This window comes from Falco rusticolus, chromosome 8, assembly GCF_015220075.1.
Source record: "Falco rusticolus isolate bFalRus1 chromosome 8, bFalRus1.pri, whole genome shotgun sequence".
NCBI lineage: Eukaryota > Metazoa > Chordata > Aves > Falconiformes > Falconidae > Falco > Falco rusticolus.
Genome location: NC_051194.1, coordinates 50,488,911 through 50,508,089, shown reverse-complemented (window position 1 = coordinate 50,508,089; position 19,179 = coordinate 50,488,911). Strand labels below are relative to the sequence as shown.

Here is a 19,179-nt window from a genome sequence, read left to right as displayed (position 1 = left end):
CAGCCTCCCCGGGCAGCCTGTCCCAGCCCCAGCGCTGTCACCCTCAGGGCAAAGAAGTGCTTCCCCCTATTCAGGAGGAACTTCTTGTGTTGCAGTTTGTACCCATTGCCCCTTGTCCTGTCACTGGGCACTGCTGAAAAGAGCCCGGCCCCATCCCCCTGACACTCGCCCTTAAGATATTTGTGTACATTGGTAAGATCCCTCTCAGCCTTCTCTTCTCCAGGCTGAACAGGCCCGGCTCCCTCAGCCTTTCCTCACCCGCTCCCCCCGCCATCTCTGTAGCCTCCGCCGGCCCCTCTGCAGCAGTTCCCTGTCTCTCCCGAACCGGGGAGCCCAGCACCGGGCACAGCGCTCCAGATGAGCCTCACCAGGGCAGAGCAGAGGGGGAGATCAGCTCCCTCGCCCTGCTGGCCTCACTCCTCCTCATGCCCCCCAGGGTGCCATCGGCCTTCTTGGCCACAAGGGCACACTGCTGGCTCATGGGCACCTTGCTGTGCACCAGCATGCCCAGGTCCTTCTCTGCCAAGCTGCCTTCCAGCAGGTCAGCCCCAGCCTGGGCTGGTGCCTGGGGTTGCTCCTCCTCAGGTCCAGGACCTGACATTTGGTTTTATTGAACTCCACGGGGTTCCCTCCACCCAGCTCTCCAGCCTGCCCAAGCCTCGCTGGCCGGCAGCGCAGCCTCTGGTGCATCAGCCGCTCCTCCCGGTCCTGTATCATCAGCACATCCTTTCCAGATTTGGACAGAAGAAATTTTTTTGCAGGGTCTCAGACATGTGACATGTCCCACAACCCTTCAGGACAGACTATTTTGTATTACTTTCCAGGTCCCCTAGGCAAGCAGTTCCTGTGTGCTGCTGCCATTCTTCCACTCTAATCTGTGACACTTGTGCCGGATTCTTGCCCCTTCTGTATGTCAATATGGTTGTTTCATCTTTCCCAATACCACGAGGAAAGCGGTGAGGAGGGTCATTATCACAGAACACAAAAGCTCCCAGTGCCCATGCCTACCTTCACCGGAGCAGTCACAAATCACTTTATATTGTTACCTCAATATGAACTTGGACTTAATATAAAACTGAATTTGGCTGGCACAAAGGCTGTTATTCTGAAAAAAAAAAAAAATCAAGGAAAAGGTGGCACCAGTAATTTTGTGGATTTTGTGAAGAAAAAAAAAAATTTTGTTAGCTTCTTTCTCAGGAGCATCTTCTCTGTTTCACTTTAAGCTCCAATTTGTACATTAATTTCAGGCTAAGGACTTCATGCATTTGGTAACACAAACTTGCAAAAAACCCAGAGACAACAGAATTCATACCTGTCCCTCAAGCCAATATATAAAAATGAACTGGGCAGATGAGTCTGCTTGAATTTGAGTCAAGTGCTCTAATCAATAACATTCTCATTTATACAACCACTCTTCTGACCCACCCGTGACACTGATGACAAGGCCACCCCCCCCACCCATACATCCAAGCCCTTAGGAGTGCTGGGAGCAGCGGCAGCTGTAGGAGGCAGGATGCATTGCAGCACAGACTCCATAGCAGCACTGTGCTCAGCTCTAGGCTTCAAGAAACAAGCTGACTGGGTTCCAAAGTACAGCAATCTAACAGCGTTGTTTAACCTTCAAATAATAAAATAAAAAAGCCTAAAAGAGGACATAATAATAGTCTTCAAAACACTTTACAGTAGCAATTTTCCCCTTTTACTTTGTGGGTAAGAAATATCTCACTTAAATAACAGGCAAGAAAATGTTGGTAAGTCTCAAAGAAAACCTTTGCCCTCACTATCTGGGGAAAAAAGACTAAAGTGGTCACTAGAACTCTCCTGCTATAAACTTAGTAAGATAAGGTATTACATATAGTTTTTCATTATAAGTTAGTCCAATTCTGGATTCTGATACAAATAAATTGCTAAAGGCAGAGTACTAAGAACACATAACTGAGGTGTTCCATGTTCTGCAGTAATTCCAAACTTCCTTTAACATAACTACGCTGTTCATTAGCTCTTGTTAAGTAACCTGCCAGATCCCCGTCTGCATGTCTGGATATGTTATCTATCAAAATTAAGATGTATTCAGCAGGACAGCAGACGAGTACAGTAAATTTCATCAGTATTGTTTCCTCTGCTTTCCTTAGTACCTGACTTGGAATCCGTACCATTTGACTACCATTTCCCTTACTACAATTCTCTGGGAAACAGGTAATTTCTTCATACAAAAAAACTTAGTAAATTCAACCTAAGTTTAAAAACAAGCTGCTTTTACCTACTACCAGAGAACACTAATCTTTCTCAAAGTCCGTCACAAGTATTTTATGTTCAACATACTCCAAGTATCCTTAAAGTCTCTTTTGCATTATTTATATTCAGCCTTACCCTAAGATCCAACAGAAGTTGATTTCAAAATAATGCTAAACTTTGTTCAATAGTACTATCAAAAATTTGTTACCCGTGAGGGAGGGTGAATAACCTTTCAATGATTTCACAAAGATGGGTAAGAGGAAAGGAGATGCACATCTAGCAATCAGTGATTAATTCATTATAAGATTAAGGAGACTGTCTTTATTCCCTTAAAATTGTCATCATTGTATGGCATCTGATAGCAAATGCCTGGCAGTTAGTCTGTAACATTAGGACTGCATTGCAAATACAAGATTAAAAACTTTCCTTTGTGGGAGAATGTGAGAAGCCACATAAAGAAAAAACAGAGGAGAAACAAAAAGGGGTGAACAGAAACTAGAAGCTTGATTTCATCCCATACTCGCTAAATGGTTTCAAATTATTATCCTGATGATAGTGTTCTTCCCAAGGAATGCCTTTTCACTGATGATCAGTGCTCTGGCCATCCTTAAAGTCACAGCTCATCAATTAACTGCTTCATTTGGGCAACTAATTTCATGAGTGAAGGTCCCTCTTCCTAGAATATGTAGGTATGAATACTAAATACTGCTAGTGACTCGCAGAGCTGGATTCCCACTGCCTCCATTTCCCTGACTTTGCTAAAACATTATCCCGAGACACCAATACTTGACAACAGAGCAACTACCATCAGCTGAATTATGGTCTGGTAAAGGAAGTCCTCTCCAATGCACTAAACCTTGAATTCTGTTAGAAATACTTCTTACCTCAGGATCTCTTACCCTAGAAGCTGAATTCACTCAAACACAGAATGAATTAAGTGAGCTGCAACACAAATATGTTTTTAGCTCAGGAAAAAACTGAGTTTCATGTTATAAATTACCCAGTCAACAATCACATCATGTATTTTCCATGACAAATGTATTCACCTCAGGCACTTCAGGAATTAAGTGACAGCATATCACTGAAGTTATTCCCTACTGCAAACATAGGTAAGTACCTCAATGATACTAAGAGGTATGATAAATGAGAAATCTTCAAATAAAGTTCTGATAGCCAAGTGATAAGACCTCAAGATGAGCTTTGAGATGGCCCGGTCTGTACTCTTCTTTTCATACGGGTACGCTGAAGACAGCAAAAGGGATTTTAAACTCCTAATTATTAATAAAACATACCTAACAGTGGAACAGGTTAAAGTAAAAAAATTCCACAAACAAACCACTAGATCACCACAAAAAATTCCACCCACCCCCAAAAACATAACAACAAACACTTGAAAAATCTATCTCCAGTGCTCATTTTGTCCTTGTTGGGCAGGCTCTTCCTTCGACTTTGGCAAATTTTAGCCTGCCAGCTTTCAATGGCTTCCTCACCTGCAACAAGCTCTGCACATCTCAATTCCCAGTCCCCTCTGCAACCTGATGATGTTTGTTCTTTACTATTTATAGGAGTCTGCCAACCTCAGCTCCTGCTGCAAAGCTCCCTCCTGGTTGTACCATCCAGCATTGCAGACAGTCCCTGAGCTCTCCCAACTGCTTGGGGAAGACAACGATCCCCTCTCTTTTTCCAGGCATCTTCTCCTGGACCAGAATGCAGCAGTTAAGAGAAGTCTAAGAGGCAATCTTACCGCTTGCTACTCAGACTCAGCCATTAAACAGAATCGAGCAAACAACCAAACAGGTACCATCCCTCACAAGGGAAATCAGGACAGGAATGTTTTAATCTACTGAGATACCTGTATGGAACTTCAGTAAAATCAATTCTGACATTTACTGAATCACCACAAACTAGACAGAAAAGTTCAGAAGAGTTTATATGTAGGTGAGAGAATGCAGAATTTACTAGACTTGAGAGCAGAAAGCCCTAATGATACGTACTAGATAACATTCAGCAATGCAGACTGAAAACCTTTACCCTAAGGGTGTCTGGATACATTCGATTAATTGATGTTCTGCCAATGACTTGACTTAATTTTAGAAGCACATCTATACCTCAGGTCTCTGATTTCTTAATTAAAGGTTATAATAAAGGATTCTCAAAACAACCTAAAGGTTATAATAAAGGATTCTCAAAACAACCTAAAGGTTATAATAAAGGATTCTCAAAACAACCTATAACCTTACTGGTACATAATTAAGTCTCATCAACAAATTCTCAGTATTTTGAAGAACGGATAAATATACTTTCAGCCTTCCCTTACCCTCAGAACATGCAAAAACTGCTCAGTCACCACTGCAAGCAAAATTGTAACCTTTGAGAAAGGTACCGTGCATTGTATTCTTCCCCTTTCTACTTAGCCCATGGTTATAGCTACTCAATAGCATGTCAATCCTCTGTCTACCATGGGACACACACTTTCAATTAGTCCTTTTATTTAATCTCACAATGCCTGTTCTCATTGACCATGGCACTTTTGATCTGTGGATTTATGATAATCTAATGTGTATCTCTCACTGGAAAGGTTGCCTTATTTATCCCTATTGTTCTTTTGCGAAAAGAATTTTACAAAAAAAATTAGCTCCCACTTAAGGCAGGAAGGAAATAGCATTTGTTTAACACAACAAGAGACCTTTCAGTACCTGTCTGGTGCCCTTGACCAACACACTATTATGGTCTCTCAATATGCTGGCTGCCCCTTGCCTGGCTGCTCATTTCTGATAAGAGATGCCAACTCCCTGGAGGGCCATTCAGAGCCAAGAGCAAAAGCCAAGGGACCCAGGAGGGTTATTTTCAAAGGCTTATGAAGGAAATAAGACATTTACATGCTTTTGCAATTATTTTCTGGAAAAAAAACCTGTAAAAATGAAAGAGCGGCATTTAAATTGTGGCATCACATAACTATTATTGGCAGAAATGCTTGAAAAGAAGATACCTCCTTATTTGCACTATTCTCTACGTTCTTCACAAAGCTCAGCCACAATTAAGAAATACTTCGCTGACAGCTCAGTCATTCACTCACTATAAAATCTACACTGTATTTTCCAATATATATACAGCAACACTCTCGGAAATAATACTTGAAGGTAATGCACTGCTGCAATCCTGTCACAATCTAGTAAATAACTGAAGTCATCACTGTATGTATTCATCTCTAGCATTTCTGACAGATGCTTTCATGTTGGAATCATCTGTATTCCGTACTGCAATAAAAACTAAATGGTTACTAATGGCACACCCTGCTAAGACAAAAAAGCCAATAGCAAATCCATGGAGATATATTATACTGTACTTGGGATACTTTTTACATTAACACAGTACACTACAAATTTGTGTCATATTAGATAGAATGGTTCTGGTTTGAATTATGTAGACTGTCTGGAATTATAGCTTCAAAAACTGACAAAACTAGATTCAGCTCTTCATCCAAGGCAGGTACATTGCATTTCACAGTTTATTATTTGATGTCACAGGACACTTCAAAAACGGAGATTCTCCAGTTTGCTTGACATGCCTATTTGAGATCCCACAGCAAGTTTTACCCAAGGGAATAGTTTGTCCTTGCAAAAGAGCTTTGTAATTCAGTGTGGCATTGCTCTTGAACTTTTACAAATGCAGTCTCACTTAACCTTTTAAGTTCATAACTGTAGGAAACAGAGGGAGAACAACTAACTAGTTCAGTCCCCAGTCAAGATGTGTCCCACTGTGAAAACACCCGTTTTCATCCCCCATATTGGGTTAGTCATGTGCTTAACCCCCTACTGAGCTGGAGCCTTATGCAATAATAGACCTTGCCACTTGGATCCTAAAATCTTATCATTCATGAAGATGGAAGACTGCACGGTATTTTCAGGGTGAATTTAGGATTGCTGTTACTGTACACTTTCAGAATACATTCCAAGTCACAACACTGTGATGTACAAATCCAACTCTTTACTCGATTTACTGGTTACTCTTTAAAAAGGATGGTAAACAAAGCAATAAACAGTGTATAATTCTTTTATTTCTACTTCAAACACCACATGCACACGTTTCACATTAAGTCAGCCTAGGAAAATTTTTTTCATGGATTCTTAGGCAGAGAGACTAATAAAAATTTTCATATGGTATATGGAATAAATCTGGTGACCCTTGTAAATGACAAGGTTCTCCAGTTGCCAGCAGGATGTAAGAGTTGCCCAAATACTTCGGTTTTATTAAACAGAAACACTGTAAAACTGGACAACTGCACTTGAAGTGTATGAAGATTCAATTTCTGTTAAAAACCAGATTTTATATGCCTCTGTTCTGATGTATACATACTTCTGATTTCACAGATGAAAGTGGGCTGCTAAACAATTCTGGACAACGCCAGAGCTGAGACTGATGCTATCAAGTAAACAGCCCTGAGCAGGGCTCCTCAACTTAAGAGTTTTGGGCAGTAATCCTGTAAGCAAATACACTATCTTATAGTATGCATAACATTATGCTTTTCTCTCCTTACTTGTTTGCACTCTAACATTTTCTTTACCAGCAGGCAGAGCACCATCAGAGGTTCTTGCAAGCAATGTGTGCTATGACCAGAGCTTTTAGACCATCCTTTTAAAGTTCCTCATGTTTGCTGGAAAATAGCAAGAGTGGGATCTGAAAGACAAATCATGGCTGGATCGTAACACTTTGATGGGCTTGACAGAGAAAGCAATAGTAGACCAGATGAAATAAGGTCTCTGCAGCCTCGAAAAGGCTGGCTACTGCTATCACACAGAAAAGCACAGTAAACATGTTTGCTGTGTTGGTAGCTATATTGGCACTTCACAGCATGTAATAGCTCATTCTGCCAATGCAAAATTGTTGGATCTAGTTTAAAAAAAAAACCAACCCAACACTTTTTAAGGATACATGAATTATTCAAGCAACTCATTCTGCTTTGGTAAGTTGAGTCCCACCAAAACCTGGGATAAATAAAAGGATACTTTTTGCCACACCTTCTGTTCACTGTGACCGAAGACTGTCATGTTCCTTCTAAACAGTGATCTCTTACTGACTTTTATAACAAGGACAGTAACTAATTAACAAACATCCACGCACAGTACTGTTTCCAGTACTCTAAGCTACAATGAACTAGTAACGGTCTTCTGAAATACATAATTAAAGTTGAAAGCCTTTCAGGGGCTGCACTACACAATTTTTTCACTCTAAAAAGACACATTTCTGTAGATAGAACTTAAACTCATTTCACAACTGTTCTAGATGAGAAGAATCTAAAGGACCAAAATTAAACACTTTCCTTCAATAGTTCTTGGAAAAAAACCAGGACTTTTAAAAATCTACGTAGTTTATGAAGTTATTCAAGATTAAATGTGCCATGTATATTCACAATATCCTTCTCTTCATTATGCAGAACAATTCAAGAACTGAATCTTGTGTATGTTATTAAAATCCAGTGTATGAATAGTGACCTTTCCCTCTCCCATCAGATTCGTATCCCTTTGAATAGAGGTAACACAGCAGAGAATTAGTACTTGCTGGAATCACTTTCTGACTGAAGTTATTTGAGCATTTCTAATTAATTGAGCACTAGAATCACTGGTCTGACGTACAAAAACAGGTGCAAAATGGTTAAGTCTAGGGTGAAATTTCACCTATTATTTCCTGCACATAAAAAGGCAAGAAAGAATTAAAAGGAAGTAATAGAAATTAAGCTTTGAATATTAAAAGCAAAAAATAAAACACTTCAGGCAAACAAATCCTCCTTCAGGCACAGAAGTTCAAGGTAGTGGAAGGAATTAACTAGGGGAAGACTGAAACATAAAAGTTAATCACATGGTGAGGAGAAAAAAATGCTTAATTGAACTTGCCACTCATCTTGCTTCCTTCTATCCTGTGTAGTGTGTGTAAAAAAAAAAAAGACTCAAAACTACAGATCTACCACTATATTATATAGATTGTTGTAAAAATGCTGGTTTGCTCCCTTTCCTTCTCCACGCTTCAGGGATCAGTGAATATGTGAAGAAAACACAGAAACAGTGACTACAGTTGAAACTAGTAAGTCAAATCTACCTTTAAACAAAAAATAAATCATATGCAAAACTAGAAGGGAACTTAAGAGAAAAATGCATCAAAATATTTTTGGTGCTATACTATTTCTGGCAATTGCAGAACAGGCACGTTTGTCTGCTTATGTTTGTCTTATCCACTATCCTGAAGGCTCATGAAAAACAACAAGAATAAAGAATTGCATAGGGTCATGGCGCAGAACGGGTTACACCAGAGCTGTTCTCATTCAAGTAGCTTTGATTATTTTACAAATGCAGGGATAAAGAAAGAGAAGGGGGGGAAAGGGATCTTCCTATCACTATCAGAAGAAAAGGTACCTTCAAATCACACATTTTCCCTGGAGAAAAAACATGATGCAACAAATACACATGATCAAAACCTTGTATTTTCAAAACACAATGGAGTGATAGCCACAGTTTTATGTGTACTCTATTTACTTTGATAAGAGCTGGAAAATCCAAACCTGTTCAAGTTAAGCTAATTTCTCTCTCTAATATTCACCATCCTTTAGAAAACCATCACTGTTACACAGTTTAAAACCCAAATGCACCTTTAAGAATGCACTAATCACCGGCCACTCAGTAGACTGTGGTAATTAAGTGAATCAAGATCTTCCCCTGAGTTTTGGAATCAGCTCTTTACTCAGCTGCTACATTGTCAACAGCTGGCATGAATTACTGGGAACATTTGGCTAACTGGATAATAAGAAGGACAGCCTGTGGTTGGTCCAAATTCTACTTCACTGATCTGCTTCAATAAAATAAAATCTCATTAGATCCTCCTCTTTTTTTTAAGGCAGCAACAACATTACAAAGAATGGGCTTTCTATTTTATTCCCTCATTATGTACAAACAACGTAACTGTACAACTCTCAGATATTGCATGGGGTAGCGTAACTGAAGCCCCAATTCCCTGTAACCTAGTGCCTGTTTGCAACACTGATTCAGCCTTAGCCATACATACCACATCTCTGGGCTGGTGTGGTGAAGGTTTTGCAACCCTGAATATATTCTTTTACTTGCTAGCAATTCATCAGCATAGATCACAGTAGCAAAATCCCCAAACTCTGCTCTCATCTAGTTTACTGAAGAGAAAATACTCATGAGACCAAGCTTTCTCCAAACCTCAGCTTTGTTACAAGGTAAAGTCAAATTATATTATTACAGACCCACGTGATCAAATGCCACCCGCTGTTGCTTTGTGACATTATTTGCTTTGTGCCCATGCAGCTATCAAATTCTCTCTAGAAATCAATGTAGGCACCTGGTTCTAGTGGAAAAACATGCTTGGAAGTGGTTTTGTGCATGGTCTCCAGGGGGTCCAACTTCCAGAAACATCTTTGGCACAGAAAGCTATGGGGAGTGAGCACATTTAATAGGCAGTCCTCCTTCTCCTTCCAACAGGTAACAGGGAACCTGAAGAAAAGAGCTTCTCAGATTACACTCCTGAACTGATCAAATCAAGAACAAGTCTAATATAAAACAATTACCCTATTATTGCCAGGCATTAACAAAACCCCCAAGTATTTAGATAAACTCTGCATGCATGTTACATAGTCACAGCATTCAGTTACAGCTGTCCTTGAAAAATACTGGATTATCCACTGCCTTTCCTTCCAAAAACAAACATTTGAAGTGCTGGCTTTTTACTCCTCTTTGATCAAAACAGCACTGTAACTTTTGAGGTAGCAGAGGATTAGTCCAATGTAATATCATGGCTAAAGCTAAAAACAAACAAAAAAGCTAAACCAATTTTAATTTATTTTTTTTAATCTTTGCTCAGACTATTCTCAGACATCTCATGAATTCTAACAAGCATCATGTTAGTAAGAACATCTGGTAGCTTAGTGGTATGGTAACCCACACTTTTGCCGTGAGCTACCAAACAGATGTTGCTGAAAGGCTTTTTAATTTAGAAGGGCTGGTTCCATAAAATTATCTGATGTATTTCAGCAACTCACATTTGTATTATATTGTACTTGATTGGGATAAGAAGAAACACAGAACAGTATTAGAATTCACATATCATCACTATTACAGTGAGGGCCATCACTTGTGCATCACACTCTCGCAGAGAAAGCAATTTAAGCGAAGGTCAAGCCAGCAGGATAAATGTGGCTAGTTTCTGGATTTCAATCATGCCAGTCACAAGTCAGTCACCTTTTGAAAGGTAGTTCATCCTTGCTGCAGTGGCTAGAATTTAACCACAGGCAATTGTGGCAGAGTAAAAATTATAAATAGCTTTTAGATTCTTCCAGTCTTTTATACCCACACACTATTACAGTGATTTACAAAAGAATTTGTACTATGGCAATAAATAATAAAGTATAATGTTGGGGGAACCAGAGAGGGAAAATGCACACCTTTTAAAAAAGTACATTTTCCAAGTAATGTATTTTATAACTTAAGAAACCTGTAAGAAAAGAAGGGTTGATGGGTAGCCTTTTTGAAAAATAAGCTCTTATTTAGAAGAGCTGGTGGAAGAACAGAAATCTTCAATATAATAGATAATTTAGTACTTTCAGACTCGGAAATTTCTCTCTGATCCACACAGACGCTGACTCAACGGCTCAGGGCTTACTAAACAGAGCATTACAATGACCAACTTCGGTGCTTTGGGAATCACTGACAACAAATACCCAATTACAGGGCTGAAAATGTTCTGCCATTATACTTCTTAGAGGTCACACAATAAAAAGGAAAATGAAACCAAAAATAGTTTTGTTTGGACAAGTTCGCAACTGCTCTAGTGCAGGAAAAAGTGGGCACCAGCAGCACAAGAGGAAAGGCTCACATGAGAGAATCTGAGCTCCCCTCCAGCTTCTTATCCTACCACAGGCAACAGACACCCTTACCTTAAGTGGTAACAAGGAAATAAGAGGAAAACTGTCAGCAATGTTTTGTGAGGAAACATAATGGAAAATTTCTGCAGAAGATCCTGCTAACAGTCTAAAACAAAAGGAAAAGCAAGAAGGCGGCATCTTAAGTAAAGAAAGAAGGCAGTTTGTGCTCTTTAAAGGAGATAAAATGAGACAAAAGCAGGAAATGCTGTCCTTCCCTTATCCCAGAACTTCTTAATGAAAGGTCAAGTATAGCCATCAATCAAGATAAGGAAGAGGCACCAAAGAGATGACCTTGAGGGGAAACATGTAGTCCTCCTCTATGTAGAGAAAAGAATACAGTTTCATGCCAACGTTTAAAAAAATAGTAACAAAAATTTAGCACCTGAGAGACCAAAATCAGACATGCAAGAGCCTATTAAGTCAAGGACTAGCAGCCAAGGAAAAGCCTGCTTCCAAAATCTGCCAGGAAGGCAACGGAATTCTACTCCTCCGGTCCGGCAGCCTGGCACCTGGTTCAGGAAATGCATCTCCTGAAGCACCCACCCTCACTAGTTGGTTCCTGATAAGCTGAAGGACTCATTACACGCACTTTAAACTTCTGGTTTGAAGTTTGTTGCTTTTCTGAAAGAGAATAATTAATTTTCAGTCATGCTTGACCTCACGGTTACAAAAATAGTTTACAATATTCCCCTGCAAGTTATGCTTATGTCGTCATTTTTGGGATGAAAAATCAGATTGTGCAGAATTGCATCTAAAGTAGATAAAATCAAATATCCCTCAAAATCAAATGCAAGTATAAACACTTCATATACTCAAAGCCTTATACTGCTATCCTCCGCTGACTTTCTCAGCCAACAACAGTTCATTTCTATTTCTTGGGCTAGTTTTAAAACAAGGAATTGTTTCAATATCACTCTTTGGGAAAAAATAACAAGTTTACCAGCTCTCGAGGTAGAAAGGCTTCCTCCTGACGAGCCACAATCAGACAGACAGTTTCCCCTTGCTTTGTGCTCCTCAGCACAGCTACGAGCTCTTCCTGGGTCCTGCCAGTGAAGTCTCGTCCATTCACCTACCAGACACAAAAGAACAGAGGATGCCACATCTGTGAGTATGACTGTCTTTTGCTGTTTTCCCCTCATCGAACACAGGTGACATTCAGTGACTGAGAGTAAAGAAGAACTCGCAACAGCTCCCACACTGTCTCCCCCTCTGGCCCTGCACAAATCACTTAACCTTTTTGCCCCCCATTTTCACCATCTGTTAAAGCAGCTCTGAAGTACTTACCACCTTGCAGGGGGTTTGTGAGGTTTAATTAGTTTGTAAAGCATTCCGAAGATGAAAAGTACAGAAACCAGACCTAAGAATTAAAACTGTTTACCTTAAGAGCTTTCTGAGGTTAGTAAGTAAAAATAACCCCATTAGATGAGATTGTAAGTCACAAAATACCTGAAAAATTTTAAAAAGACCAATTTGAGCAAAATTGCCTTAAAATGAGCACTCAGCCACCTCGATATTAATCTGAGATTTCTGGACATGGCTGAAGGGGCAAGACATGTTTTGTTTCTAAACTGATACACTTATGTGCTTTAAAAACCAAGACGTTATCACGTTCCCCTTGTTCAAACATCCCATGGACCCTTGTGAAAAACGCGGTTTTCCAAACTTGCAGTGTAAAATACTTCTTGACAAACAAAAGTCATGAGACATTTTTAAACCACGGTCAAGAACTGTAATTCCATACATCAGTAGTATGTATAAGGAAATAAAATATTTATGCCAAAACCAGCGACCAATACCCAGCAATGCAAATACGATGGATGTTTATCCTAACCTCCAGGATTCTGTCTCCTGACTGCAAACGACCATCTTTTACTGCTGCACCTTTTGGTAAAATATTCTTCACAAAAATTGGACCAGGACCATGTACTGAAGAGTCTCTGGTAACCACAGTGAATCCAAGTCCTTCTGGACCTAGAACGTCAGATAAAGAACTCCCAACATAAATGTCAACAAACAAATGATGGTCATTTAAAGTAAGTAAACAATGTCAGCAACATATCACAAACACTCATTCAGGTTAGCTCTTAAAAGAAGAAAGCAAACAAAAACTGTAAACATGAGCCTATTTTCTGCATGGTTTAGAGAAGAATTCTATCAATAACAGAACACATGCCCAAATCCTCCTGCAACAGCTACAGATGGAAATACATTTGGATAGCCCACAATAAAGCAAAACAAGCAAGAACTCCAATTTCAAAGCATTTACCTTTTCCCTCTAGGTGGTTTTAGTATCAGTCTTCACATTAATGTCAATAGTCTTTAAAACAAATCAGAGTAATCAGAATTGTTTAATTATGAGCACAAATATAATTTAGCAGGTTTTACTGAAACTTGGTGAAATGTGGAAAATGTCACATGATTTGAATGCAAAAACTGCTGACAACATGCTGTTAAGAAATGACAAAGTGATATTTCAAAGCTTCCATTAGCGAAGTTGTTTCTTGCTTGGAAATAAACAACCTCAAGTGTTAATAGACAAATGTTTTAACAAATAACTAGGGAGTAAAATCAATATTAGCAAGTATTGCTTATAAGCCACCAAAGTCACCCAGGAATAGCAGGGTCCATAAAAATCTTTTTATATTGAACAAGATTGCTACCCATCCGATAATTTTCAGAGATATCATCATGTCAGTATCACATTCCTATAATTGCTAAAAATATAAATCAAAGTTTCAAAATTAAAAGCATTACATCTAAAATGGGAAAAATTCTGAAGTACGTTTTGTTAACGCAAAGCTGAAGAGTTCAGAAGTAAAAATGAGTGATTTAAGTTAAGAAATAACAAAAATTAAGAAACAACAGCTTGATTGCATTTGTTATGTGTTAAAAAATAAAGCTACAGACAGTTTATAAAAGGGCCACTTCTAGTATCAAATCTAACTCTCAGCCAAATCAGAGACAGAAGTTAAACAGAAAATATAAATGCTAATTGGGATCTGCCTAAGCACATTTTAGTACATGTGCACAAACCTGTTACTCCATGCAAAGACAGACATCTGCATGGAGCAACAATTAAAGATATACATACAAAATCTGTCCTGCTGACAGCTGAATAAATACAGATTGAAGGAAAAAGTTTGCAGAAAATAGGGAAAGACAGGTGAATCTGTGGTCAACTATTTGGATAACATGAAGCGGAGCAGAGCATATTTTCAAACGTGTCTTTAAGAGAATGTCCTAACAGCACTGTGGTCAATTAGCAGATATGAATAAAAATAATGAAGGCTGCCAGCAGACAGTTCAAATATTTATTCTGTACTTGCAAAAAGGCTGAAGCATCTGTTAATATTGTGTGTTGCTAATGTAATACCTTCCAAATGATCAGTAACTGAGATGTTTTAAAAATCAGTAGGTCTGGATAACATGCATCCAAAATTTACGTGAAGCTGACTGTCACGAACATTACCATTCCTTTACCTTTTGAAAGTTTTAGAACATCTAAACTGTGACTAACTTGATTGTACTTTAAATGTCACTGATTTAGTTAAAAGGTATCACTATACAGAACATGACACAGAATTTTTAATCATCTCATCTCCAAAGACTTACCTTTTTTCAGGTCTATTTTTATTTTCTTTGCATTTTTTTTATTGCCAAAGCCCAGAAGGGGAGACAGCGAGGGAGAAGATGATTTTCTACCCAGACGTGTGAGGTTGGGGCTCTTAGTTTGTTGTAGTGTTGCCTGTACCCCTGACTCCAGGGTGCTTGCTCCAGAAAGATTAATTGTTTTCAGAGCAGGTTTTGGATGAACAGGAGGTGGAATCTTTATTTTTGGAACTCCTTCTTCATTATCCAGAAAACAAAGAGGAGCAATAGCAGACTTCTCATATTGTTCTCGATTGCATGGAGGGAGGACTTCCAAGATGACACTTTGAAATTTCATTGCCTGACGGAAGATGTCCTGAGCCCTTTAAAAGAAAGTTACAAAAGTTCAGTAACAAATCAGGACTTGTTTACAGAAAATAAGGCAAAAAGAAATATCTTAAACATGAAGAAATAACCTTACCTTCACATCTACAGTGTCCTTTTTCTAAAGAGTACACATGAAGTAAGAATTCTAAACTACAGTGTTTCCTTACATTTCAAGTAGGAATAGCTGAAAACGTATCAGTCAGAATAAACTAATGAACAGAATTCTTCATGCAGAGCATCAGGAAGGGAAGTTCTGATGTCAAAAGCTCATCTAAAGGCTCCTGAAGTAACAGCTTGCTCCTTTTTTCAAGTGTGTGTTTGTTACATATTTCCTTGTTGGCACAGAGGCACATTGAGCACTTATGACCAATTGCTCTGGTGGATAAATCTACTCTAAGCAAGCTCAAGACTCCATTTTTCCCAAGTACACACTAACTGCCCCTCAGATTCCTTCATCATCCCTACCGCTACTGCTGGCTGATTCCACAGCAATAAAAAAGGATGAGGGTATGGGATATATGGACATCTTCAGAAGAAATATTGTGACTGCAGAGGGTTCAATAGAAAAGTATGATATGGGATACCGAGACATCAGGGAAAAAAACCTGGTGACCAAAAAGGTGCAACTATTTGTGTGTTTCTACATAAATGGATAAATAAATAGATAGGTATTACTCACATCTTTCAAGCACTAACCTCTTACTAAGGTGGATATATGGACTTGACTAGATGTGCTCAATTGCAACACCAGAAACTGTGTTACAGCATTTAATGAAACTGCTCCCCTTGAGCTGGCAACATGGTAAAACACTACGACACTTGGGTTCCCATGCATTGCAAGGCAGTTAAGACAAGCCGGCCAAAGCAACTGTTCATAAAGCCTTCTCTGGATTTTGAATAACCCATAGAATTGGTCAATTAAGACATTTTACCAAACTTAGATTCTAAAGGAACAAAAGGAGACTTCTCTCTTTCTACGCTGTTCTCTACCACTTTCTGATGAAGTAGACTGATTTTCTTCCATATGCAAGAGACAATTCAAGTACAAACAGAAGTAGTAGCTGAAGAACATTTTGAGAACGAAAAATCAAGAACTGCCGTTTAACAGTATTGGGTCAACAGAGGAAGTAACGGCCACATTACTCTTTAAATAAATCATGGGGTCCTTTTGAGAACAATCTACATTATCTCCTCTCTTTCACATGTATTTGTCAGACAAAGTCAGTATTTTACTGAAGTCTTGGCTTCGGATTTACATTCAGTTACACAACAGCAGCTGAAGCTGAAAGTATTCCCAAAAGAAACAATATTTTACATTGATATAGAACGAAGCCCCTGCAAATGTTAAAATCTTGAATACACACCTACTGCTGTCTAGACCAAGAGCTGCACAGTGCCTCCACCTTGCAGCTGTAGGTAGTGGAAGGGAGGGGCTGTTTCAGTAGGGCTTTTGGTAGCACGAAGACACTAAAGTCAGGAGGCAGTCCCAACGGATGCTGCTCTGAGAAAGAACCATCCTGGCCACACCGAGTGTATGTGCACCAAGAGTCAGAATAACCGCACTCCCTGAAAGGGAACACTGCCAGAAGAGAAACCTCAAACTTAGAAGAGAACGGTACCAGAGAGAGTGTTGGGGGGAGGTATTCTTCCAGCATCACACTGAAGGATTAGGTTTCAGAACTGTAACAGCACTGCCCCTCAGTATGTCTGCAGGGGTTATAGGTCACCTGCTCAACCTATAGCCTGGAAGGTTTTCAAGGACAGACCTTACCCTGCCTGGATCACCGAAACCAGAGCATGCTCCCAGAATAAGGATGTGAAGTGTTGACCGAGTTTCTTTCACACCTCATCTTCATCCTTGCAAGTAGCCACTTGGTCATATGTTACAAGGTAATTTAATAACTCAGTTTCAGGAGATGAATATTTAAATATATGAAAGAGAAAATATAAGATCTCCTTCAAACAAAAAATAGTGGAAATAACACAAGACATCCTGTGGGAAAGCCTAAATGCAGTCTTCGGGGGCAAAATAACTAGCTGCACTTCAAAGAGAAAAAATAATGGATGGAGAAATTTACATTTCTTGAGACCCCAAATGCATACTTTAAAGAAATAAGGGAGTCAATTAAAAGAGGCGCTAGAAACTCTGCGACACAACAATGTAATTGAATAGATTAACAGCAAATGAAAAAGCAGACCAACAGTCTGTATAAAACTATTATAAACATGGGAATACAGAAAGTAGGCTGCAGATATTACAGCTGCAGAAGTAGCAATTATCAGGAGCAATATTAGAAGTCTCTGCTCAAAACAGAAAGGAACAGTATGTAACAGTTTCTGCGAAGTGTTAAAACACCTTTTACAAGGGTTATGAAGAAATGTCAATTTGAAACTAGCAAACAGATTTCCAAAATCCAAAAAGCAAATCTGATGACTATTTCCAGGTCAATAGTCATTGGGACAATACTTTGACACATCCATTATCATTACCGCATTTCTGTAACTTGGACTTCTGTCAGGTTAGGACACTTACATGTTATGACAGATGAAAACTAAAAGGCATATTCACTGAGATTAATTTCAACCTGGAAAGCTGCTTTCTTTAGCCATTCTCAACAGCCAGGGAGAGAGATGATGCAGAAGACTATTCCAGAACAGGACGCAAGACCAGGCTAGAACTTGTCCAAAATACTCTCCCCAGTCCCCAAATGGATGTTGAGTCCTCACTGCCCACAGTTCTCCTCAGATCCAACGCCACTGCAACCACACTGCTTGTTACTGTAACACAACGGTGGCTGAGACCTACGAAGTAAGGCTCTACTCTCAGTCACCTTTTAGTCACTTCTCTCCCTCCGCCAATGACAGAGACATCCCCTAACAAGACTGGCCTCTCTAAACAAACAATTGCCTTTGTAAACATCCAACTCCCAACACTTTACACAAACTTAGAGAAAGCAAAGTGTCCTGCATCTGTCATTTTGAAGGAAAGCCTGACAGAGGACAGGAAGTTTTACTGCAGTATTTCTAACTGTCCCAAAACCTAGTAAACTTACAGAAGAATATGCAGTCCTACACTCCGCATACATCTCATAGGCTTAAAGCCTCTGGAGATCTAGTTACATTCGGAAGAGAACACAAGGGATACAAGAAATTTGTAAAGAAAAGATCACATACAATTTTGAAAAGAGAGGTTGTGATTCCGGCAAAATCCCATTTGAGAAGGATACGTCTTCATTACAAAACTACACAAATGGGGCAATGAACATTCTAATATGGCAGCAACACTAATGTTCTAATAAAGCTAGTATCTTACGTAGGAACTTTTAACAGGTACAAGAGAATGGCGTGTACTCTATCACTTCAGAATACACGTACCACCAAATATGCAGAAAGCAGCAACTCTAAACCTATCAGGAGGCAAAAATCACTCTCTCAGAAACATGTTAATACCTATACTACAGAACTACGCTGGATTTATGAAAACCTATTTTGCAAATATTTATCCCTAACAGTGAAATTACGTATTTGATTTTAGTCTAGAAACCTTGAACATTTGGCTTACTGTTTAGAAAGTTAAGCCTGAACTCCCTTGAGACCTCAATAGGTTTTTGTTATATTATAAACAATCACTCAGCTGTCTAAACATATGGATTAAAAGTAAAAACAAATTACTATTTAATTACTAGAGCAAATATCTGTGAAATTTGAGAGGCTATTCTTTTGTGCAACAATGTCACATTAATTCACAGCCGATCAAAGCAACCTGTTAAAGTAATTTGAGATAGATAATAAACGTTATCAGATTTTTAATAAAAGTAGTGAGAGATAAGACTTACCATTTAGCTCAGCCAATCATACTTGGACAGTACTAATATTTTTTAAAAAATTAAAAGCTCAAAAAGCTGCAGCACAAAGAATATTTTGTTTGCAAAAGAACTCTAAAAAACATGGTGCAATGTTGACTCATTCTGAAGGTCTTACGAGGAAAAACAAAGAAAAGACTGAAGAAATAACAGAAGAATTAGACAGTGAAGATA

At 39.0% G+C, this 19,179-nt stretch overlaps 1 protein-coding gene across 1 annotated transcript in view; it reads right to left on the bottom strand.

Moving 5' to 3' along the window:
* PARD3B (par-3 family cell polarity regulator beta) overlaps nucleotides 1–19,179 on the bottom strand; it is a 413,185-nt gene that overhangs the window by 207,229 nt on the left and 186,777 nt on the right. Inside the window, exons 8-10 of the mRNA XM_037397959.1 lie at nucleotides 14,780–15,138; nucleotides 12,999–13,138; nucleotides 12,108–12,236 (exon numbers count right to left, since the gene is read on the bottom strand). Of these exons, the coding sequence (XP_037253856.1) occupies nucleotides 12,108–12,236; nucleotides 12,999–13,138; nucleotides 14,780–15,138 (628 nt within the window). The remainder of the gene's footprint in view (nucleotides 1–12,107; nucleotides 12,237–12,998; nucleotides 13,139–14,779; nucleotides 15,139–19,179) is intronic.